This window comes from Dermacentor andersoni, chromosome 3 (genome assembly GCF_023375885.2).
Source record: "Dermacentor andersoni chromosome 3, qqDerAnde1_hic_scaffold, whole genome shotgun sequence".
NCBI lineage: Eukaryota > Metazoa > Arthropoda > Arachnida > Ixodida > Ixodidae > Dermacentor > Dermacentor andersoni.
The window spans coordinates 197,551,393-197,576,041 of record NC_092816.1 but is presented as its reverse complement, the minus strand read 5'-3'; the positions used below and the strand labels follow the sequence as shown (position 1 = coordinate 197,576,041).

The 24,649-nt window shown below is 46.9% G+C and overlaps 1 protein-coding gene across 1 annotated transcript in view; it reads left to right on the top strand.

The window, feature by feature from the left end:
* The window catches only part of Pi3K92E (phosphatidylinositol 3-kinase 92E), a 171,011-nt gene that overhangs the window by 2,459 nt on the left and 143,903 nt on the right, over nucleotides 1-24,649 (top strand). The window contains exon 2 of the mRNA XM_050172442.3: nucleotides 23,085-23,322. Coding sequence (XP_050028399.2) covers nucleotides 23,173-23,322 — 150 coding nt within the window. The 5' untranslated portion in view covers nucleotides 23,085-23,172. The remainder of the gene's footprint in view (nucleotides 1-23,084; nucleotides 23,323-24,649) is intronic.

Here is a 24,649-nt window from a genome sequence, read left to right as displayed (position 1 = left end):
GCCCGGGTCCGAGCTGCGCAGCATTTTCTCTCAGTCTTCTGGTTCTGTGCAACTAAAGCTGCGCCCGGAACTTCACATGTCAAATTATCCGCACACTGTATACCACGTGTTGGCGTGGCGCAGTGGTGAAGTACCTAGCTTGGGATCTGTTGGTCGACGTTCGATTTCTGGTCCGATAATTGTTATTTTTACTTTTTGTCTTTTTTATAGCACTAAAACGCTCGCTGTTGCGTTCTGTATTCAAAAAAATGTATGCGGTGGCCAGGCACCGCGTATTGTACGCGCTACAGCTCCATTTCTTATCACTACCCAGCGCCTCCCAGTATGCCGCGCTTGCCCAGGGCCCCAGCATCCAGTGCGCGACACTGGGCCCATAATCCGGCATGGCACTGGACACTGGATACTGGGTTTTGCAATAGGGATCTTATACTTAAACTACAAAAGATCGGCATAGAAGAAACAAAAACAAGAACGTCTGTCACATTTATTAGCTTTATCCTTCTTTGAACCTGCTTGATCTTATTCTGTCAGAGTAGTTTTCGTAAACCCACTTTACTTTTGTTGGCCTTTATGTCAAGAGCGGAGTTTGAGTTATGCTTATGATATTGCGTCACGTGACGTCCTACAAGTGTTACTAGCACAACACCTTGTTCACATGCAAGCTTACCAATAAATTAGTTTTCATTTTCATAGTTTTTCACCTGTTCCTTTCCTCATACCTAGGCCGCGCGATGAGTGATCACCATTTACGGCCTGCTTACACGGCAACATGGTTGGGGTCAGTATCGAACATCAAGAGTGAGGCGGTACTTGGGATTCCGAAATTGCTTGAATATGCATAAAGACGTCGCAAGAACCATTGCCACTTTAAAACAGCCGTGATTCCACTTTAGTGGGACGTAAGGACCCTTTATAGTTATATTAACTGCCAAGCATACGCACACTTCGCTCTTCCATTGTCCACATTTCAAGCGTGCCTCGAGCAGTCTTGCGAATGCAGCACTTCGCCGTCTTAAATCGAAGATTTCATTTTGTCTTGGGCAGTAGAGAACAATTTTTTTTTTCTGTGTGCCTTCGTCAAGTGCGCTGATTGGTAGATAGCGCGAATGATTCTTTTAGATTGTTCGTCGCTCGGGAGGAAATGTGGGACGAGTAAGTCCTGATCATTCCTCGTCATCTGTCTGCAAGCGGCAGTACAGTATAATAACAAAGCCAGTGGACTTGCACGCTTTAGCGGAATCGCAGCCCAGTTTCCAGCTAAGCTAGCAATTTCATTACGCATTTAATTTGCCCGTAATTAAACTGCACACTTAAACCTCGCGATGGCATAACGCTTTCTGGCACTTCAGTAGGGCCAAATTCAGCGCCAGCCTATTTATTGAGACGCAGGGCCAAGGCCTCTGCGAGCGATCACCCATTACCCCTCTCTTGTGCCAGGTGACCTCATCTTATGCCTGCAAATTTCATAATTTCACACACCACCTTGTTGTCTGCATTACTGCAACAGAGAATATAAAGAAACCGAGAGGTGAGGAAATATTCGCAACGCGTGTGGTTAAGCAAGAAGCGTCAAATTTTCGCCAGCAATTACACCTTTGTTTTCACCAAATGAAAACTCAGTGTAAAGACTGTTTCGTATACTTTCGCAGTGTCGCGTGTTCCCCACGTGTTATCTGCGCAGGGAGGGTTCCACACCCCAACGCACCCGGGCCGGAAACGTCTGCTTTTTGTTTTCGGTTTTCAGAGCTGACAAAAGCCCGCGTGGTGTCGAGCGACGACACGCAGTGAGCGCCGTAGAAGCGCGGTACGCATGCGAGGAACGCGTTCGGAGACCGCCGTCTTGTAAACACCGAGTTCGGATGCCGCCGGCGATCATTACTTTTTCACGCAGACAAACCTTGAGTTGGACTGCGGCACCCGGTGTTGTGGCACCGGTTCCCGAGCCTTTTGCTGGCTAGAGACGCCGGCAAGATTTGAGGTAACCCGGCAATAAAATGTGCCTCCCTATCTCTTTTCGCTGGCAGCATCACTGAATACGTCGAAATAGGAAAGGAAGCGTAGTTGTGGAAAGAAGGAAAACAGTTTTGTTTTCCAATACATTTACTTTTAAGAGTAAGCACAGCCCTTTGGGTTGTGGCTTCCCGAACGTTTAACTCTCACTGGAATTTGCACCTGTGCGATGGGCCAACGGCTCTGCCGCCCTTTTTCTTTGTCTGTTTCATCTATAGTAATCCAAACGATATCCTGTCCCTCAGTCTGGGCTGAAATCAGGATAGCTGATAGATAGGTGAGGCTCCTCGCAATGTATGTTAAAGGGAGTTTCAGCTCTCATGAGATTTGCTTATAAATCAATGACGCATCGTACAGTAGTTTGCGCTCTAACACTCGTTGAGACAGTTGAAGCGTGAGACACTGCTTGCTCAATCGTTCAAGTTGTAATTCACTTGCTTTGTCTGCCACGTATCGGCATGGAAACGTCTACCTATCAAGATTCTCTTGCCTGTATGGTTTGCCACGCTACCTGTCTGCGTTTGATCATCGCAGCCGATCATCACACGAGAGACTTAACGTTCGAGCAAAGAATGGAGAAGCAAGAACAAGAAACGACGAGGAAAACATTACTCTCAGCATGAGCTAGGATTCCGTAAGAACACTGGAAAATATAGCGATAACGGTCGCATAACGCATTAGAACATATTGCAAGAACAAATAATTTTTTTAAAAGCCCTTGTTTATTAAGCGCTCTTGAAACATTGCCAACAACGACACCCATCAGATCGCTTAAAATGTGAACTTCGTGGTATGGTTAGTTGTTGCCAAGCGTTGGGAAAGCCCCTTAAGCGGTTCGTAAAATAAGCTCTGGAGCGCTTGTACAAGTGATCTTCCACAAAGGCTGTAATTTACCAACATAGTTTAAGCGCGTTTGTCACTATCCTCATAATATACTTTCTAATTTAATGAAATATATTATGCAGAACCTGCGCTCTTTAGTATACCTGTAGAAGATGTGCAAAACCAACTAGGCGGATTGTACGATGCATTAAACATGGGAGAAAATGAATATTCAGTAATAATTTCGAGAGTGGATAATTAGCCTCCAGATTGAAACAATTTAGTAAACTTCACCCCGCCACCCATAACATCATCCCCATTATATAGAAATAGAAAAATTCTGCCGTTTTTGGTTTTAGCTAGGCAATGCGAAAGCTTTGCAAACACTTCATTTAGCTCCTCTCAATTGGCAGAAAACTCGCTTTCAGCGGTTTTTATTTAGTGCCTATTAACTCACACTCGCGTACACATCACCGCTAACGTTCCCCCCATTTTCTCTGAACATAAACTCAGTTAATGATGTAATTCTTTCAGAACCATATAAAGACATGCATAGAACGTTTTGGAGCACTTTTAGTTCTAGTTGCCGTACTAAAACGTAAGACCGCACTGTCAAGGCAATTAAAAGAATGCCCGGTAGATGGCGTTCTGTTATTCGTCTAATAATAAAAAAAAGCCTTCTTGGATTTAGCACATAGTATTTATTCTGGAAAAGGGCATCCCTTCCGTACTGTATCCCTTGACCAATATCGGACTCAGTCGCCAATAAAAGTCTGCGTCCCAATGACGAGTGCACCTATTTCAGCACATCTTCCTTTCATTGGACTTACTACTGGCACCATCGTCGGGCGATGGTGAACTTGTCATTAAGCTCAGGGATGCCCGTGCGCACGTGTACCACACGGTATTTTGTGCACCGCTTTGTTGCGCCCCGACCCGGAAGGTCCGTTTGTGATTTTTAAGTCATCCTGGATTTCGAGTCTGCTTCCTGAGCGATGTACCAACAGTCGCCATGCTAGAAAAAGACCCTTACGAGCTGTCAGTTCATAGGTGAGGTTCCGTCAGTGGAAGGGAGAAATTGCGCTCAACCTTTGGCATTGCTATGGACGTGTGCCTGGCCACGAGACGCACACCAGCGCAATGCGGGAAATGCACGATCCCCCAGACAATAGATCCCGCCGGCCACTGCGACAGGGCTGGCCTCGCCAATGTCATTGTGGGAGTTTGACCTTGAAGCATGCATTCTGCGAGAGGCGTAGCTCATTCCGTGCCTTCGCCACTCTCTAACCCCTCATCCCCGCTCGGAAGAAGGAAACGCTGCACAGGCAGTGTTCCAAATACAATTATTCAATCAATAAATTGGTCAATCAGTCAATCAACCTGCCAGTGGCCTTAGCTACGCGTGTAGACAAGATGATGATGTGAATGATACTGACGAGTGGACCGTTCTTCCTGGGAAACCATGAGCGTTATCCTTGCCGCTAGTGGTCACTAGTCAGGTCCAAATATTTACTGCGGCTCAAACTAACTTTTTGAGTTTTATAATCTCTGAAAATCTCTGAAAAGCTTTCAGAAATGTTCCGTTTAGAGTCTGTGCAATGAGACACATGACACGTGCAATTGTATTTTATTTCATATTTATGTAGTTTTTGCTTAGAGGCAAAGACAAGTTAATATGGTATCGCTAGATATCTGAATGTGACGTAGATGCAAATATAACCTGGACAGCAATGCTATGTTTCGGGAGTATAGTGAGCGAAGCAGTGTGAACATAGGTGCCTGCACAGGAAATTCTTTCGCAAACATAGCGGCCTGTTTACCCATTCGAGATGAACACGTGATCAGTCATTTCCCCCACGCGCGCATCGAGACCGCGCAGGCCTCCCATTGAATCTATTCGTCGAGATGTCCTTTGCCTTGTACATGCAAATGTAAATGTTCTGCCTTGCAAATTTCCCTCCTGTTTTCCTCTCCACACCACAGATTTCTGTATAAATTACTAGAAATCAGTAGAAAGTTATCGAAAGTTAACTAGGGGGCTTTGTTATACCTTGCAAGCCTAAAGCGCAAAACAACACTGGCCTATGATATACTCGGTTTTATGCATAGCAAGCTACCTAGCAAGCTACGTAGCTATATAGCAAGCAAGCTAGAGTGAATGATCGGCTGGTCGCATTCGAGACAATAAAATTGAGCATTACGCATGAAAGAAAATGCATGGGTTGGCGTCGTGTCTGCAACGTTGTGTAACATTATGTCACACTTTATGTCACGATATTTGACGTATTTTTGCACGGAAGGTGTTGAAGTTCTGAGCCAATTTAGCCCCGATAAACTAGAGTGACGCACGTCGGCGACTAGCAAGCATGGCACACCGCTTGGGCTCACGACTGACACGTGGTGTACGTGATTTTACAAAGCCTTACATTCACAAGTAGGTGTGACGTACGGAGTAGCAGTTGTTGAGCAGAAAGCGCCGAAAATAAAGCACAACTGCACTGCGTAACGCGCGGAATGAGACTTGTATGGACCGCACAACTTGGGTAACTTCCTCAGCGTTACCTGATAAGTGTAACGCTGAAAATAAGTATACTGTGGCCAGGTGTGATATTAAGACAGGGACAGAGTAAACGAGAAGAAAGGGGGTTAACCGAGGGTCCCGAGTTTTATTAGTCTTATGATAAGTAGCCAACAAACACTGACACCAAGGACAACATAGGGTAAATTACTTCAAATCAAATCAAATCAAAATTTTATTCATCTTCGTTTGGTACATAGGTTTTCATTTCCTGTCCAACCTAAGCACATTATATAAAATTATAGAGACAAAACGAGTACAACACGAGCAAAATTAAAACTAAATAAATAAATAAATAAAGTACATCATAATAGCTTGACAATGAGCCATATAACAACTCACGGAACATCTAAGGAGCAAACCCAGGAAAGCAAGCTTCTACATGCAAGAGGCTATCAGTGATTTATCTGCAAAGATGAGCACCATTTCTTTATTGACTTAGTCATTTTTCGTCTAGTTTTGAAATTGTGTTTAATTAATGGAATAAAGAAAGGATAAATTTATGGAAATGAAAGTGGATGAAAAAAACAACTTGCCGCAGATGGGGAACTATCCCACAACCTTTGCATTTCGCGTGCGATACTCTACCAATTGAGCTACCACGGCGCCGTTTCCCCGTCCACTTTCTTGGTTATTTTCTCCCTAGTAGAACCCTGGGAGTGTAAGCCAGCGCCAGCACTCAGAGACCTTGGCGGCGGATGTGTAACATCCTTCTGCCGTAGGCGTCAGGAGAACGTGATCTTTTTTGGTTGAAGTCGACCGGTCAATAAACCCACACATGCTACCTGAAGGCATCAATGTTTCCGGATTCGAGACCCTCGTTATGTAATAAATGAGAAGAAAGGGCGTTAACCGATGGGACCGAGTTTTATTAGTCATATTATAAGAAGCCAACAAACACACTGACACCAAGGACAACATAGAGGAAATTACTTGTGCCTAATAAATGAAATAAAGAAACGATAAATTAATGAAAATGAAAGTGGATGAAAAACGCAGCTTGCCGCAGCTGGGGAACGAACCCACAACCTTCGGATTTCGCGTGCGATGCTCCACCAATTGAGCTAAGAAGCTAATTGAGCTACGAATTGAGCTACAATTGAGCTATGCGAAGGTTGTGGGATCGTTCCCCACCTGCGGCAAGTTGTTTTTTCATCTTCTTTCATTTCCACTAATTTATCGTTTCTTTATTCCATTTATTAAACACAAGCAACTTCCCCTATGTTGTCTTTGGTGTCGGTGTTTGCCGGCTTCTTATGATAGAGACAGAGTAAACGCACACAAAATGAAGCGCTCCTGTTTGTTTATCTGTGTGCCTTGCTCTGTCCCTGACCTAAAAGCTCACCCCGCCACAGTATGCAATTCCAGCTCGAACAAGAAGTGGCACTCTTAAACCTAAGTGCTGTTCAGGGAATTCATCTTATAATTGCAGTCACCTTGTAGCGACCAAATTAAAGATTCATGCAGTTATGTAATATGCTTGCTCTTCAAATAACGTTAAACTAGCATATAAGCACTTTTCTCGCCACATCGGCGCTGCTTTGTCACGTCAATGAATTCCGAATAGATGTTACATTTGAAACCGTTTTTATATTAAATGGTATTTAGGAGATGTCGCCTTTAATTTGCGCCGGCTACTCTTCACATTGCGATTTTCCAAAAGAAAGAATAAATCATAGCAAATTATTGAAATCATAACGACAATATTCCGGTAACACAAGTACACTAATGTCACACTATATCTGAAAGACAACTCGAAATCATAAAAACACAGAGTCCAGTCACTTAAGTACACTACTGCGACATTAAAATTGAAACTCAACTCAGAAACACAGCAACACGAAGTCCAGTCACATATGTGCTCCGCGGTAAACACAAAGTCCGGTCGCTTAGCTGGATTAAAATAAGGGCACATCAGAAATCACGGATTAGCTTCTTACGAAGGCTCAAAAACCAGATATTTGATTGGCCAAAGTCGGGTAAAAGCAAAACATAGAATGCGCTGTCACACTTAAACACTCTACTCAATGCTTTTCGAGAATACTGCTCGCTCCGAGAAATCTTCGAAAGGCAAGTAACGCTCATCTTTGCAAGTAGTGTGTTGGCAAAGACCTAAGAACTTCCCGAGGCTGAAGGGCCTGCGATCTAATGCCACTAATTCAAGTGCTATGCGTTGTGTGTGTGTGTAGTGTCGCGAACATTCTAGCTGAAGATGCTGTACATCTTCATCAGCGTGGCCACAACAGCATTCCGCACTACAGCTCTTGAAATTTTATGTAGAAATTGTTTTGTGCACGCGGTACCGAGCCGCAGACGGGGAATCAGCGTTTCAAAGGTTCTGGCTGTATTTACTGTGGACGGGATATTAAATTGAAGTGATGGGTCAATAGGTCAATGGTCAATAGGTCAATGGTCATAGGTCAATGTGAAATAAATGTGGTTTGATCACAACTGAAAATCTTCAGATTTATTTCAACTCCTCAAAAATCTTGATGGCCCTCTACTAAGCTTGACGAAAAAACACCATCGAGGTTCCACAGCTTATAATTTGCTTGAGGTCTACGCCAAGCGCGACGGCGACCGTTGTGATACGTGAGAACAGAAACGAATGATTAAAACCTTATTTCGTGGTGCTTTGAGATTTTCGAATAATTTCGCAAAAAAAGAATTTCAGCATGAAACCATTTCAGGAACCGTTACATTTCCTATAACGTGCACTATTTTTATCGACGGCGAGAATTATCTGTGAGAACTGCACAGGCATGTGCAACAGCCGAGAAACCGCATTATCTCTCTAATAACGGACGTACGAGAAGCAACCCGTCTCATCGAAGATGTGCCAAGTTTTCTCGATTTCTTCGTAGTAAATGCACGTATAAATCCTAAGCTAGGAGTACCATTTGATGAAAACATGTTTGTAGTTGACAATGTGGAAAATATATTGAAGTATTATGCTACCACCAAAGCCAGCTAGTGCATCTTGAAATGTGTAAACAATCCGCGCAGTGTTGCCGTAATGCTCAAATCTTCAGTGGCAATCGCAAACCTCGAAGCTATTGCGACATTTCGACGTACTTACGATACATCTCGCTCGCCTCTTCTTTTTTACTTTCTATTATCCGGCATGGTCTGATGCATTGAAGGTGGCAGACAAGCCAGTATTAGATAACCGATTAAGATCCCATGAAGCTGCAATTTGCAGATGATGCCTTGTTCATGAACAGCGGATATGATTTAAGGAAATGATTTAGAGTATAAAGCGGGAAAAGTTGCGTCTACGCTTAAGGAATAATATCGAGAGAAATTGGCGGCAAATTCATCTCATGGGGATCATTGGTGACGGTAATGCGATTAGCATTCTTTCGCGCCACAGGTGTGCAAATAGAGATCATACATGATGAATTCTTGTGATGCTGGAATTAACGAGACAGATACAGAGCTGTATTATCTTGTTACTAAGAGGAAGCCCGATGCACAAGTGTATTTACAACTATCTACATAGGGAAAACTTAGTGGTAATCGCGCAGGCTGCTACCAAGGCCACAGTTCCAGGAGTCTACCAGTTCTTCTTCATGTTTTTCTTTCGTGCGCGGTCCCGTCCAAATGCACCGTAACATAACCGCCGGGGGCTGGAGCGCCGTCCAGGCGCTTCTTAGAATGATAGCTAACTTGATAAACAGCAGAGTTTTAAACGGGACACGTGGACGACGCCAGTTCATAACTGGGACGAGGATGGCGTGTCTTCATCAGGGGCGATTTCGTAATTTAATTGACCTAATTGTCACAATACCCGGTTGGACGCGGCATAGGATGAGAGCAGTTTTTTGGACAGGCCGACATGGCGACTTGGACTCCTCAGGAGAACAAAATTTCCGGGAGAGAACTGAAGGTTGCGGTGGCGACTGTCGTAGCGAGTCTTTTGTACGGACGCCTCAGCGGCTGTACGTCGATCGGCGTCATGACCGTATTTAGCTGTATGTCGCGACATCGAAGGTAGCAAGGTGTCAAAAGGCAGAATGGGAGGGCGACCAAACAGGATGTAGAAAGGCGAGAAACTTGCGGTATTATGAAGTGACGAATTGCACGCAAATGTCACGCAGAGTAAAGTGCTGTCCCAATCGCAATGGTCTGCTGAACCGTACATGGACATCTCTGTAAGGGTGCAATTCAGTCATTCAGTCAGAGAGCGAGAGAGAGAGAAAAGGAGAGAGATCCCTTTAATAAAAGGCAGAGATTTTAGGCGCTGTGCAGACATCGCTGAGATGCTACTCTGCGTTGAGAAGGGAATTGGGGAGAGAAAGATTGAGCCGCAGAAGAAAAGGAATAAGTAAAAAATGTGCACTGAGTTTTCTTTCTCATAGGCAACGGCGTACTACTGTAAAGTCCTTCAGTGTAAGCACCGTCACACAATGAGGCGACAGAATTCGTTGCGTGAAAGGTACATGAGGGTGACAGTTTGTCGATTTGGCCAATGTTTTCTAAGTATGTGAATAAAAAGGTCATCCCACGCCTCTGTTGTGTGAGGCAGGCTTAAGGGCCTAGGACACAGTGAAATGACAAAGGTCTCTGTTTAAGCGAATGCATGCAAAGCTCATAGAACGTCCGCTCGTCGGCATATGCTCGACACTCAAACAGGATACGCCCCACAGTTTCAATTCAGGCACAGTTGTTGCAGTGTGGACCTATCACTTGACCGAAGCAGTACCACAAACCGTTTCCATAGGCAGTGTTCCGGCAAAGGCGATGATGGAGAGTTTCTAAATGGCGAGGATTGTTGGATGGGAGTCTGGATCTGAGATTTGGGTCGATTAAGTAAAGGAAAGGGCAATGTTGGATCGGCAAGCTCCACAGCCGGTCCTTTTCTTCAGAATTAAATATTTTAGCTAGTTGAGAAGAATCAGATCTAGTGAAATAAATCCGCTTACAGTTTTGGTGTTGAAGACCTTTGCGTGCCGCTTCATCTGCTTTTTCGTTGGCCAGAATACCACAGTGAGCAGGCATCCACTGAAATTTGACACAGTGGCCTGATGCAATGGCCAAGTGATGTTAGTATGCAATGTCAAAAGAAACAAGCTGATGATGGTTTTTTTCTTTAACAGACTGGCACAATGGTTGTAGTGCTCCTTTAGAGTCAGTGAACATGGCCCATTCATCAGGCGCTCGGCGCAGTATATAGAGGATAGCTTCTTTGATACCGTGAAGCTCTGCTGTCGTTGAGCATGTCCTCCACTGCAACCGATAAGAAAGAATTTCTCTTGTTGAGGGCACATAAAGACCACAGGAAGAAATCTCCCGAGTGGTTGAGGCATCAGTGTTGATGTGGGTGTGTTGAGTATATTTCTCGGCTAAGTAGAGGAAAGTGGTCTGCAGCGGCGCGGCCTGTGGCATGCGACTCTTTTCCCCATTTACACCGGGTACAACCTGGTTTATAATCTAGCGGCGAAAATGTCCAGGGAGGAAAAGTCGCAGGCAGTAATTTTTGTGGTTGAATAACCGGAAGAAGGTGCCACATTTGCACAGCTTGGTCAAAGTGAGAATTATTGTGGGTTACGTGGACGTGGTACATGAGGCGCTTGTTCCCTTGCAGCACATGCCGAAGATAAGTACTCATTGCTTCTTGGGAAGCGATTACATCTAGGGGTAGACATCCTGCTTTCGCTACTATTCCCGAGGCTGAAGAGCCCTTCGGGAGGCCCAGGCAAATCCGCAGGCAGTAGTTCCACGCGGCTTCCAGAGCCCTCTTGTTTGCTGGTGATAATATCTGAAGCACCAATAGGCAATAGCGCAATGTGCCTTCAATATAGGCTATTTTAAGTATCACCATTGAGTGGCATTTGAAGCTCCATTGCGTTCCCGCCATGAATTTAAAAACTTGCCATGCTGTAGCAATCCTCGCATGTAGTATTTTTTTACCTGAGGTGACCAAGAGATATTTCTGTCAACTACAATTTTAAAGAATCGCTGAGACCGTCCGTACGGCAGCGGTCCTCCACCGAGTAAGAGCTGACATTTGGTCATTTTCTTTCTTGTGAAAGCCATGGCTGTACTTTTATCTGGCGAGAGGTGAAGACCTCTGGGAGCCAAATACAAGGAGAGCTTCAGCAATGCTTTTTGAAGTCCTTGTTGGGCGATAGAGCGCCACCTTGTTGCGCCCCAGATGCAAATATCATCGGCATAGATTGTTATGTGTAGTCCTCGCGGCTGGGTTCTTGTTATGTGTATCAGCGCGAGATTGAATAGAAGCGGGCTGAACACAGCATCCTCAAGTACGCCCTTCTCCTCTGCGTAAGACTGAGTAGGTTCGTTCGCAGTACTCAAATATTTTCCGCTCAGTGAAACAATTTTCTCTCCACTTTTGTAGCTTTCCTCCTAGGCCAAAGCTAGCCGAAGCTGCGAGGATGGTATGCTGAAAAACTGAGTGAACAGCTGCCGTGATGTAAAGGAAAACGGCCGTCGGGATACGCGCAGCGTGAATGTCCTCTTCAAGGGAAGAGGGTAGGGCGATGACAATATCAGTAGCAGACCTGTTTTGGCATAAGCCGTTAATTTCTTGGGAAAACGTATTGTGGCTTTCAAGGGACCGTGTTATACGTTTGTAGATCATCCACTCCTTAAGCTTGCCTACGCAGCTCAGTAGGGTGATGGGCTGGAAATACGCGTACCTTGCTAGCTGTTTAAAAGACTTCAGAATCGGCACGATTTTTGCCAGCTTACATTCCGTTGGGGCATCACCCTTTAATCAGTCCGTTCGTGTGTGGGTGATATGCGGTTGCGAGCTTGTGTTCTTTGGAACAGGAACGAAGTATGTCTTCGACAGAATTATATGCGGATAATGAGTACCTTCTTCCGCAAGCGAGATAGCCGAAAGTGGACGTGGAGGAGCCCGAATGGCGAGACTAGAAATGAAATAGACTTTATACTCTGCGCTAGCCCTGGCATCATACAAGATGTGTACGTGCTCAGCAAGGTGCGCTGCAGTGACCATGGGATGGTAAGAACTCGAATTAGCCTAGACTTGAGGAGGGAACGGAAGAAACTGGCACATAAAAAGCCGATCAATGAGTTAGCGGTAAGAGGGGAAATAGAGGAATTCCGGATTAAGCTACAGAACAGGTATTCAGCTTTAACTCAGGAAGAGGACCTTAGTGTTGAAGCAGTGAACGACAACCTTATAGGCATCATTAGGGATTGTGCATTAGAAGTCGGTGGCAACTCCGTTAGACAGGATCCCAGTAAGCTATCGCAGGAGACGTAAGATCAGAGCAAGAGACGCCAATGTATGAAAGCCTCTTACCCAACAGCTAGAATAGAACTGGCAGAACTTTCCAAGTTATTCAACAAGCGTAGGACAGCTGACATAAGGAAGTATAATATGGATAGAATTGAACATGCTCTCTGGAACGGAGGAAACCTAAAAGTAGTGAAGAAGAAACTAGGAATAGGCAAGAATGAGATATTCAGCCGGCAATATCACTACTGATATGAATGAGATAGTTCAATTGGCTGAGGAGTTGTATAGAGATTTATACAGTACCAGTGGCACCCACGACAATAATGAAATAGAGAATACTCTAGAGGAATTTGAAAGCCCACAAGTAACGCCGGAAGAAGTAAGGAAAGCCTTGGGAGCTATGCAAAGGCGGAAGGCAGCTGGGGAGGATCATGTAACAGCAGATTTGTTGAAGGATGGTGGGCAGATTGTTCTAAAAAAACTGGCCACCCTGTATACGCAATGCCTCATGACTTCGAGCGTACCGGAACCTTGGAAGAACGCTAACATAATCCTAATCCATAAGAAAGGGGACGCGAAAGGTTTGAAAAATTATAGACCGATCAGCTTACTGTCAGTTGTCTACAAGCTATTTACTAAGGTAATCGCAAATAGAATCAGGAACATCTTAGACTTCTGTCAACCAAAGGACCAGGCAGGATTTCGTAAAGGCTACTCAACAATAGACCATATTCACACTATCAATCAGGTGATAGAGAAATATGCGGAATATAACCAACCCTTATATGTAGCTTTCATTGATTACGAGAAAGCGCTTGATTAAGTCGAAACCTCAGGAGTCATGGATGCATTACGGAATCAACGTGTAGACGAGCCGTACGTAAAAATACTGAAAAACATCAATAGCGGCTCCACAGCCACCATAGTCCTGCAAAAAGAAAGCAACAAAATCCCAATAAAGAAAGGCGTCAGCGTGTTTACAGGAGGTATTGAGAGACCTGGATTGGGAAGAATTGGGGATAAGAGTTCATGGAGAATACCTCAGTAACTTGCGATGCGCTGGTGATATTGCCTTCCTTAGTAACTCAGGGGACCAATTGCAATGCATGCTCACTGACCTGGAGAGGCAAAGCAGAAGGGTGGGTCTAAAAATTAATCTGCGGAAAACGAAATTAATGTTTAACAGTCTAGGAAGAGAACAACAGTTTACGATAGGTAGCGAGGCACTGGAAGTGGTAAGGGAATACATTTACTTAGGACAGGTAGTGACCGCGGATCCGGATCATGAGACAGAAATAGTCAGAAGAATAAGAATGATCTGGGGTGCGTTTGGCAGGCATTCTCAGATCATGAATAGCAGGTTGCCATTATCCCTCAAGAGAAAAGTGTATAACAGCTTCGTCTTACCAGTACTCACGTACGGGGCAGAAACCTAGAGGCTTACGAAAAGGGCTCTACTCAAATTGAGGACGACGCTACGAGCTATGGAACGTTAAGGGATAAGAAAAGAGCAGATTGGGTGAGGGAACAAACGTGAGTTAAGGACATCTTAGTTGAAATCAAGAAAAGGAAATGGGCATGGGCAGGACATGTAATGAGGAGGGAAGATAACCGATGGTCATTAAGGGTTACGGAATGAATTCCAAGGGAAGGGAAGCGTAGCAGAGGGCGGCAGAAAGTTAGTTGGGCGGATGAGATTAAGAAGTTTGCAGGGACAACATGGCCACAATTAGTACATGACCGGAGTAGTTGGAGAAGTATGGGAGAGGCCTGCGCCCTGCAGTGGAAGTAACCAGGCTGATGAGGATGATGATGATGATGATGATAATGATGATGATGTCTTCGACAACTGCGGGCAAGAAGTAGCGGTCACTATCTGTCGGCAGCTGCCTTGGCACGCCATGGTGAAAATTCGTGTCCTGAAAAAAAAAGGGTGCTAAATCTGTAGCACAGCTGGTGGGCAGAGCGCGTCGCATAGTTTTGACAACGGTTATCCATTTGTTCCCGTTTATGGATGTGGACGAGGCGACTGGCATAGGTAATGACGCGCTCGACTTCGTTTTACTGTTGCTCGCGGACAGCACCTATGTCATGGCCACTTGAATCTGTGCGAACCTGAGTTGGCGCAGGTGGATCAAAGTGGTCTTATACAGGAGGCATCATTAACAAGCGTATGAGGACCTTGAAGACGTCGGCTTGTTCGCGGCCTTAAAAGAACGCCATGTCCTTCTTGAGAAGGTCGGTCAGTAGCCGGGCCCTATCCAGAAAATTTTTAACAAACCGACGAAAATAGGACCATCAACCAACAAAGCTGCGCACATGTTTTGCTGAGCAGGGTACAGGAAAATTCTTGACTGCGTGAATCTTATCAGGATCAGGATGTGTACCGGTAGCACTGACAAGATGGCCAAGAACTTTGACTTCACGGTGTTCAAAATGGCACCTAGAAAAGTTAAGCTGAAGGCCAGCCTCCCTACAGACTTCAAGAATAGCGGCCAAGCGACTGAGGTGGCTGTCAAACGCAAGGGAATATACGATGACACCGTAAAGATAACATAAGCAGGTAGACCACTTACAGCCCCGAAGGAGAGAGTCCATCATTATTTCGAAAGCTGCTGAGGCATTGCAAAATCTGGCACGCATAACCTTAAAGCGGTAAAGGCCGTCCGGTGTAACGAAAGCCGTCTTCTCATGGCGAGTTCATCAACCGAAGTCTGCCAATAACCGGATAGGAGGTCAATTGAAGAGAAGCATTCCGACCCGTTAAGGCAGTCGGGAGGGTCATCAATCCGCAGGAGAGGGTACACATTCTTTTTGGTGACCTGGTTCAGTTGACGGTATTCGACACAAAATCGTCAGCTGCCATCCTTCTTTTAGACGAAGACAACCAGCAATGCCCGAGGACTCGGACAGGGCTGAATTACACGTTTGGTTAGCATCTCGTCTACTTGAGCTTTGATAACGTGCCGTTCTGCGTGAGACACGCAGTAAGGTCGTCGGCGGATTGGACTAGCATCACCAGTGCCAATCTTATGGGTCGCAACGGAAGTCTAAATCAGTGGGAGATCCTCAAAAACGTCGCGACAAGACACCATACGTGACAAATATCTGCAGCCTGCTCGGGAAGCAGGTCTTCAGTGAAGTCGATTGGATTGCAGAATTTTAATTTACTTTTATGGTTTTGTTGCTTTCTATATACATTTTTATGTACAATAATGTACATTTTAATATATACAGACGATACGTATGTTCTCTCCATCTGCACAGTTTATGTTGAAACGTCGATTGGCTCTGCCGCACTAGTAGACAACAGCGCTTCGCCTTCTCGTTTGTAATCAGGGCCACGAGCAGAGAGTGATGGATAGAGAAGTACGGTGCACACGTTTGAGGTCTAAAGTGTCTGCTCCGGTAGACAAAGATGTAGCCGTGCTCTCACTGCCGGTCCTTTCCGTGGGTACCGTGTCGAGGGCGGCCCGCTCGGCGCCAAGCGCTTCCCTCATGTACTCCGGAAACCGCGTATTTTCGTGTTTCGAGAGGTCAACGTTGAAGTCCCCGCAGATGACGAGTGGCATGTCTCGTTCCCGAGCACGGTCGTAGCAAGGTATGAACGCAGTCTTGCTGTAAAATAGGAAATGCATTGGGGTGAATCACTGCACCATCTCCTTGCTGGCGCAGGCACTGACGTACAGTGCGACTACAGTGATGTTTTGGCTGTTCTATCGTATCTATTGTATTGTCAACGTGGAGCGACAGATGTAGGGTGAAGGATTCGATCGCAAGAGAACCAGAAGAGCATATAAGAACGTTCTTGTACAGGGCATCGCCGGAGTACGTTCACTTGAACCACTTGCTTTGCCGCCGAATTCAAACCAGATTGCAGAAGTGGCCAGTTGAGAGCGGTACCATGGTTTCTTTCCAAAGTTAATTAATCAGCATAGCAATTCGATGCATTAACCATTCGACCATGGACTACATACATACATACATACATACATACATACATACATACATACATACATACATACATACATACATACATACATACATACATACATACATACATACATACATACATGGACGGATGGACGGACGGACGGATGGACAGTTGGACGGATGGATGGATGGATTGGAGAAGAAAAACGAGGCAGACGCTGGTGCTTAGACTCCAGAAATTATATTTTAGCCCATCCCGCTCAATCCCGCCGATTATATTGATCGCGCATGCAGCGTGCTGGGCGTCGTCGTCGTCGTCATCTTTGGTGACCGGAGCATTGTGGCACATAGTAGTGCGCTACAGGGCTCCCCTTCTAGAGAGGAATTCATGAGCTGCACGAACGGCGAAGCGCGTATGCCGGTGGTGCGAAAAGCACGCGGCGATTAGGACTGGCCTGATCGGGAGATAATATGACACCAGAAGTCACTTTAGAGTCTAAGTAGGCAGGCTTCTGACGGTCGGCCGAGACCGTGTCTTCCCGGCCGTTGATAAAAAAGTTTTTGGGTGCACGCTTGAGTACTTTTAACGGACCATAACACGGGGCTATAAAGGAGGACGCAGCGCGTCGTGGCACAGAACCATGTGCGTGTGGTTCTCAAGGCTAGGGTTTACGTATACACGCCGGGAATAACGTCGTTGACGAGGGGAAACGACAGTACGCATAGTGCTGTGAAGACGGTAGGCGTAGTCCGAAACGTCAGCAGGTATGGTAGGCGAGTCGTCGAAGAATTCGCCAGGGACTCGTGGAGTGGTGCCAAAGGTAAGCTCGGCGGCGCTGGTGGAAAAATTACAGCGAAGAGTGGTGCGGATACCAAGCATAATGAAAGGAAGGCGCTTGATCCACAATTAAGGACAAGTTAAATCCATTAGTGACGCCTTCAGTTGGCGGTGAACACGTTCGATCACCCCATTGGATATCGGGTGGTAAAAAGTAGCCTTAATGTGATTGCGCCGAGTAGCCGAGATAGATTGGCGAACAATGTTGAGTCGAACTCGCGACCACGGTCAGTCGTAATGGTGGAAGGGACGCTGTAGTGGCTAATCCAGAGTGTGATGAGTGCTCAAGCTATCGACTCAGCTGTGTTGTCCAGTATGAGTATCGCTTCAGGCTATCTGGTGAACCTGCCTATGCAGGTTAACATGCAGCGATTGCTCTAGTAGGGAGGAAGGGGGCCCACAATATCGACGTGCTCATGGCTGCAGTGTGCGTCCGGGGACGAGAATGTGGCAAGAGGAGTCGCAATGTGGCGATGCAGTTTAGACTGTTGACGGTTGACGCTCGCGCGTCACCAGCGACGAACGTCTACGTTGATACTGGGCCACACATAACGAGAAATAACGAGTGGCTGTGTTGCGCGAATGCCCGGATGAGCCAAACAATGTAGATCATCAAAGACGACCCCGTGGGTGAGGCGCGTAAGGAGGAGGACGTCCGTTCGACTTATCACAAACGAGGGGCATGTCGCAGTGAGGAAGCAAGACATCTTCAAACATCACAGAGGTACCGCTCGTGCGAAGCAGTTGGAGCTCTACGTCGACTCTCTTGGCCGTAGCCATGGCCGTGAAGTCGATGATCGGTCGACCGTGGTCCATTGCACGGATCGCGGCGCGAGAAAGCGCATCGGCAATGGCGTTGGATTTTCCGCTGATGGCAGGAATGTCTCAGCATCGTAAATTCAGAAATGTAGGCGAGATGTCTAATTGTACGGGGGGTGTAGGAGATGCTGTTGGACGCTAGGGCGGAAGTCTGTTGTTTATGTTCGGTAAGGAAGAGCATCCCTCCAGAAAATGTCGAAAGTGCTTTACAGCCAAATAGATGGCGAGCGGCTGACGGCCCAACGTGCTGTAGCGGCGCACAGGGGGCGCACGTTTTCTGGAAAAGAAGGTGATCGGCTGCCAAACACCAGCAACGAACTTCTGCAAGACTCCACCAACAGTGGTGTCCGATGCGTCAACCATTACAGGTGTTGGGGCGTCGCATTTGCGGTGGACGAGGAGTGTCGCGCTTGCAATGGCTTCTTCGATGCCTCTAAATTCGCGGTCAGCGGTGTCGGTCCAGGGTACGGGGGTATTCGATGACTTGTGACCCGAGAGAAAGTCGTGTAGAGGCTGCAGTATAATGGCGCAGCGGGGAATGAAGCGACAGAATAGTTGGCGAGGCCAAAAGTTTCGCGCAGTTGCCTGGTGGTGGATGGCTGAGGAAACTCAGGGATGGCTGTGACGTGGGTCAGGAGTGGACGAATGCCGTGTGCGTTGACGCGATGGCCAAGGAAATTCAACTACGTAACGCCGAACTCGCTCTTCGGACCGTTACCGACAAGACCAAACTTGTCTAGTCTTGTGAGCAGTTGATGTAGATGGAGCTTATGAGCATCGGCGGTCCTGCTGTAGACGACGGTGTCGTCAAGATAGGCAAACCAGCATGCCAAGCCATGTAATGTCTGGTCAACGAAACGCTGAAAGGTCTGGGTTGCATTCATCATCAGCTTCATCATCAGCCAGGCTACGCCCACTGCAGGGCAAAGGCCTCTCCCATACTTCTCCAACTACCCCTGTCATGTGCTAATTGTGGCCATGTTGTCCCTGCCAACTTCTTAATTTCATCTGCCCACCTAACTTTCTGCCGCCCCCTGCTACGCTTCCCTTCTCTTGGAATGCACTCCGTAACCCTTAATGACCATCGCTTATCTTCCCTCCTTATTGCAGGTCCTGCCCATGCCCATTTCTTTTTCGTGGTTTCGACTAAGATGTCATTAACTAGCGTTTGTTCCCTCACCCAATCTGCTCTTTTCTTATCCCTTAACGTTACAGCCATCATTCTTCTTTCCATAGCTCGTTGCGTCGTTCTCAATTTAAGTAGAACCTTTTTCCTAAGCCTGCAGGTTTCTGCCCCGTAGGTGAGTACTGGTAAGACACAGCTGTTATACACTTTTCTTTTGAGGGATAATGGCAACCTGCTGTTGATGATCTGAGTATGCCTGCCAAACGCGCCCCAGTTCATTCTTATTCTTCTGATTATTCAGTCTTATGATCCAGATCTGCGGTCACTACCTGCCCGAAGTAGGTGTATTCGCTTACCACTTCCAGTGGGCTGCATTACGAAGACCGAAAAGCATGCGCAGGTATTCGAACAAGCCGAAGGCGGCTATAATCGCGGTCTTTGGAATATCTGAGTGTTCCGCAGGAATCTTGTTGTAGGCTTTCCCCAAGTCGACCTGACTTAGAATGGTACCGTCGTGCAGAGCCGACGTAAAGTTCTGCATGTGAGGTATTGCGTACCGGTCCAGGTTAGTCGCCTTGTTGAGAGCACGGTAATCGGCGCAGGGGCGCCAGTTACTGGTCTTCTTGAGCACCATATGGAAAGCGAGGCCCAAGGACTGGAGGAAGGGCGAATGAAGCCAAGGTCAACCATGTGTTCAAGGGCCTCTTTGGCGACAGGTAGACGATCCGGCACGAGGCGACGTTCCCGAGGAAACACGCGAGGTCCTGTCGTGACGATGCGGTGTGTCACTCTGTGAGCGACCGAGAACTGAAAGGAGGGGGGTCAGAAGATGTCCGGAAACTCAGCAAGAGCTGCTGACCAAGCGTCGGGAATGGCCATGTGCGCCTAGAAAAGGCAAAGCGGTGGAGCGCGACAGGAAACTCCTGGGACGGTTAAGCTCAGATCGGAGTCCAATATGTGGCTGTGCCGCACGTCGACGACGAGCTTATAGTGGGGTGGTTGTGGGTTGTGGGGTGGCGCACGGCCGCGATGACACAGATCCAGCGCAAGGTATGTCTGAGGCCAATGTCAAGAGTCACCGATTTTTGTCCGTATGTCCTTGATGGTAGATCCATTGGCTACGGTGAGAGGACGTGAGTCAGGAGTGTGGCGGTGGTCAGCCAACGTAGTAGGAAGGACGCGAATCTCGGCGCCAGTGTCAACGAGATAGCGGACTTTGGTGACGAAGACGGTGACGTGGAAAAGGCGACTGGATGTGGGGCAGGGAACAGTGGGCGCCGTCAGTGCTCGGCCGAACCGTTTTCCGCGTAGGGACAGGGCTGGCGGCACTGGTTTGCTCGAGAGCCATAGCGACGGTGGTAACAGCAAAGCCTAAATGGAGGACGAGAACGGCGTTCAGAGTGACCGGGGCTGGGGCAGCGAGGTCGTGACGAAGAACGCGGCCGGCGTGTTCGAATGGCAGAAACCTCAGCTTTCAGGTGCGCTACTTGCCGTGTAAGCTCCCCGTTAGCTTCGAGGAGATGCGCAAAGCTGTCGCCAGCTGCTGTACCGTGGGACGGAGGATGAGAAGGCCGATGAACTGTGGCCACGGAGGGAAAACCGCTATTCATAATTTTGTCGGACAACTGGGCGAGAGATTCCAGCGTCGAGAATGAAGACGCGCTCAGGATCATGCGCACCTGCGGTGGAAGGAATGGCACGAAATGTTCCCAGCGAAGTGCGCTGTCATTTGAAGGAGCCAGGTCTCCAGCCAAGGCTGGCATACGACGTAATAAGCCGGTAGGTTTGCGGTCGCCGAGTTGCTGCAATGTAAGGAGCTGCTGTAATCAATCCTGCTCCGTTTCAATGGTGCGCTGGATGAACGTCGCCTTAGTGTGGTCATAGGGGCGGTCTACGGGCAAGGAGCGTAGAACATCGCGAGCAGTTGCAGCAGTAGTAGATGGAAGCGCTCAAACAACATGTTCAAACATGGTGAACTGCGAACAGAGGCGGTGACGATTGAGCAAGGATTCGATGTTAATGAGGCACAGTTGCGAGTCTGACGACCAGAACTTCGGGTGCTTGAGAGCGGTGACCTCGGGAGCGCGAGGTAGTGGCGCTGACGGCAGTACTTCATCGGGAAAATCCGACGCCATAACTCACTGGATAGAAGATGGACTGCGAAGGCAGCAGGGCTCGAGCTCATTGCGGGGGTAGGTCCTGCGAAGTGGCTGAGGCAACCGCAGCGGAGAGCAATGACGCGAAGTCCGGGCGACCAATTTGTGGGAGAAGAAAAACTGGACAGACGCTGGTGCCTGGAGTTCACAATTTGTATTTTAGCCAATCCCGCCCAGTCAGGCGAAAGCCTGATTTTGCCGATTTCACTGCTCGCACACCGTCAGCATTCTTGGCGTGTCGTCGTCGTCTTTCGTGACCGGACGATTGCGGCACGTAGTAGTACGCTACAGATTGGTAGATATCCTCGGCAAAGTGTGTGAAGTAATGCTAATCGCATTAAAAGAACAGTAATGGGCTGCAGCCTGGCAATGAACAGTCTATGGTAGTTCGTGTCTGGTAGTCAGCCTCGAAGCAGTAAAGAAGTGTCTTAAATGCTTGAAATTGGTTGTTGGCGAAGTTTAATCTTATTGCAATTGCGTAAGAAAATAATTAGGACAAAGACACAGATGGTGGTACGAGGCTCAGGAGGAGCGTAGGAATGAGCCCGTGTGCTCGTCCGTGTGCTAGTAGTTTCCTTGCGTTGGAACAATACGATGGAGTATATTTAAATCGAGGGGAGGTAAAAAAAGAGTACTTGAAAGGTGAGAAAGAAATCTTCAAAGGAGCAAAATTGTCTTGAGGGAATATGCCAAGCGCTCCTTAGTCATGACATCTTATGAGTAGCCTGACAATGCCGTTCCACTAGTTACACTTCACCTAGTGCCATTCGCCGAAACGTAGAGAATGACAGTGAAACATGAGTAGAAATACCCACAAAATAATAACTAAGATAAAAGGGATAGTAGGACCGCTAGAAGATAGGAAAAGAGTAGTAAATATCAGAGAGCCACTGCACATCTATTAGATACCTGTGCACATTAAGAAGGAAATGCAAAGTTGGGCTGATAACCGGTGGCCTGTTTGGGTATCACAATTGCTGCTAACTCACGGAAACAAAGCCCAGTGTGGTAGAGGATTATTCACAGTCCTGAGATTAGAAAATTTGCAGAAATAAGACATAAAGGGCTGACAAAAGACATGGATCATTTATGATCACTGACTTTATTTGGACATAAATTGGCTCGTGTTGATGACAACGCGATTTGAATACATTTTGTTAGACATAGCGGCGTCGCCTCAGTATGACTACCGAGATTAACATAAATGATGGTACCGCGACTACGAAGAAATCCTGATCAAAGAAATGAAAGCTTCATTCTTTTGCAACACTCACGCGAAACTGCTCTTTTCAATTAACGTGCGCTCATCGCCTGAGAAGCTCACGCTCAGTTTTCATACCCTTTGAGTTGTGGAGACAACTCTCGACACCAGGAGCAGATGTCACACTGGAAAGGAGTCGAAACAGCCCATGAGTGTTCAAGCATGCCACTTAACAGAAGCTTCGCGATTGTAGTTTATTCTCGATCCTTCTGGGGGAATGTATTTTCCTCGAATGGAAAGCGTGCAGTTTTGTGGTCATTTTCTTCGGTCGAAGTTAACGCAGCTCTTTTTTATATTTGTGATCCGGTAGCAGGACGATACTGTCTCTCGCCGTGCGATCCAAGAACTGCCCTGTCGGTGCCGGCCCTCGTGGTGCGGCATGAGGCATAGCCGGCACCATGATTCCTCCGGGCAGTGGCCTCCTGCTGGAGGACCCCTGGATCTCGGGGCCACTGGACTCCCTCGTCGAGGTCACCGTGCTCCTGCCCAACGGTCTCATACTCCTGCTCCAAGTTCACAAGGAGTCCACGCTCGAGCAAGTTAAGGAGGTACCGCAGTGACCAGTTTCAGTAGCTTGAAATCTACATCGAAAGCGGCCAATGTGGTCTAATTGGGACTGGCGGTCAAGCCTCTGGAGGCCTTGGGGTTAAAGAGTCTAGAAGAGGTCTAGGAGAGCAGATTTATGCATAGCGTCCATAGATGTAGCATGCAGTCTACAACAAAAAACTTCGTGTAAAAACGACTAAGGACAAATGTGCTTCAGAATACCGTAACCGGAATACAATTAATCATACACAGTGTAATGCGGTGAAGAGAAATAAGAATTTCCCACAAGTATTAAGAATAAACAACGTGTCAATATTTAGTGAACGTTGGTGGCGCCTCAAGGATACAAAATGGCCAAAGGGGCAATGGGGATACTTAAGCTGAAACCAGGACAGGTTCTGGGGTTCTATAAAGCGGTTGTCCGCAATCATGTATGTAGAACCCCTTGGCACGCTCCGACCTCTTCGATCCCAAACATGGCGTCATCCTTGCTGCAGCTTTGATCTTCCTGCTGCCTCTTGATTGCCCTAGATGTACTGGACGGACTGCTTTATCATTATTACGAGTGCTCTGCTGAGGCATCCGTTTGCCGGTGTATTTTGTTTATTCCCATGCTAAATATTCTCCCCACAATACAGCTCTGTATTGTGGTGATGCTAATAAAGCACATGCACCATTACGAAACGCATGTAAGACTCTTGCCTTAGAAGCAGTTTACTGTGCAAACGTACGAAGGCACTGTGTGCCCAAGAACCTTTCATAGAGTTTCACAAGAAGCTTGTTAACTTTGGTGTTTTCGAGAAAGGACCGTACAACATACTAGCTCCCAATTTCGCTTGACACGTGAAGGGTGTATTGACAAATCGTAATTCGAAGGCCTATCATGGCAAATGAAGCCTTCATGCTTTGCCAAAACAACGCGTAATGCACAAACGTTGATATATATGCTATTTTCATTTACTCAGACTGCGGCACAGACGTCTCCTTGTAGAAAGCAGCAATACGTGACCTATAATAATCACGCCAAGACCTGAAAGTTGCTCTGTATCGGCAGTATTGTGGCACGGTACTGCTACCGTGCTGCTGGTGCTTGACAATAACCCAGAATACACCATTAATACCGCAGAGGCACGGCGAGTGACTGGTTTATTTCACAAGCGCTTGAATAAAGAAATAGTTGAATAACCAAGAGTTTTTACATTCGAAGCTCAGATTTTGAATAATTGTGGCCTTGCTGCAGAGAACTTCGAGCAACTTTTGTAGCGAATCTGACTACAGATAAGATATGGAAAAAAATGAGTTCCAGGTGTTGTCAAAAACACATGTAAT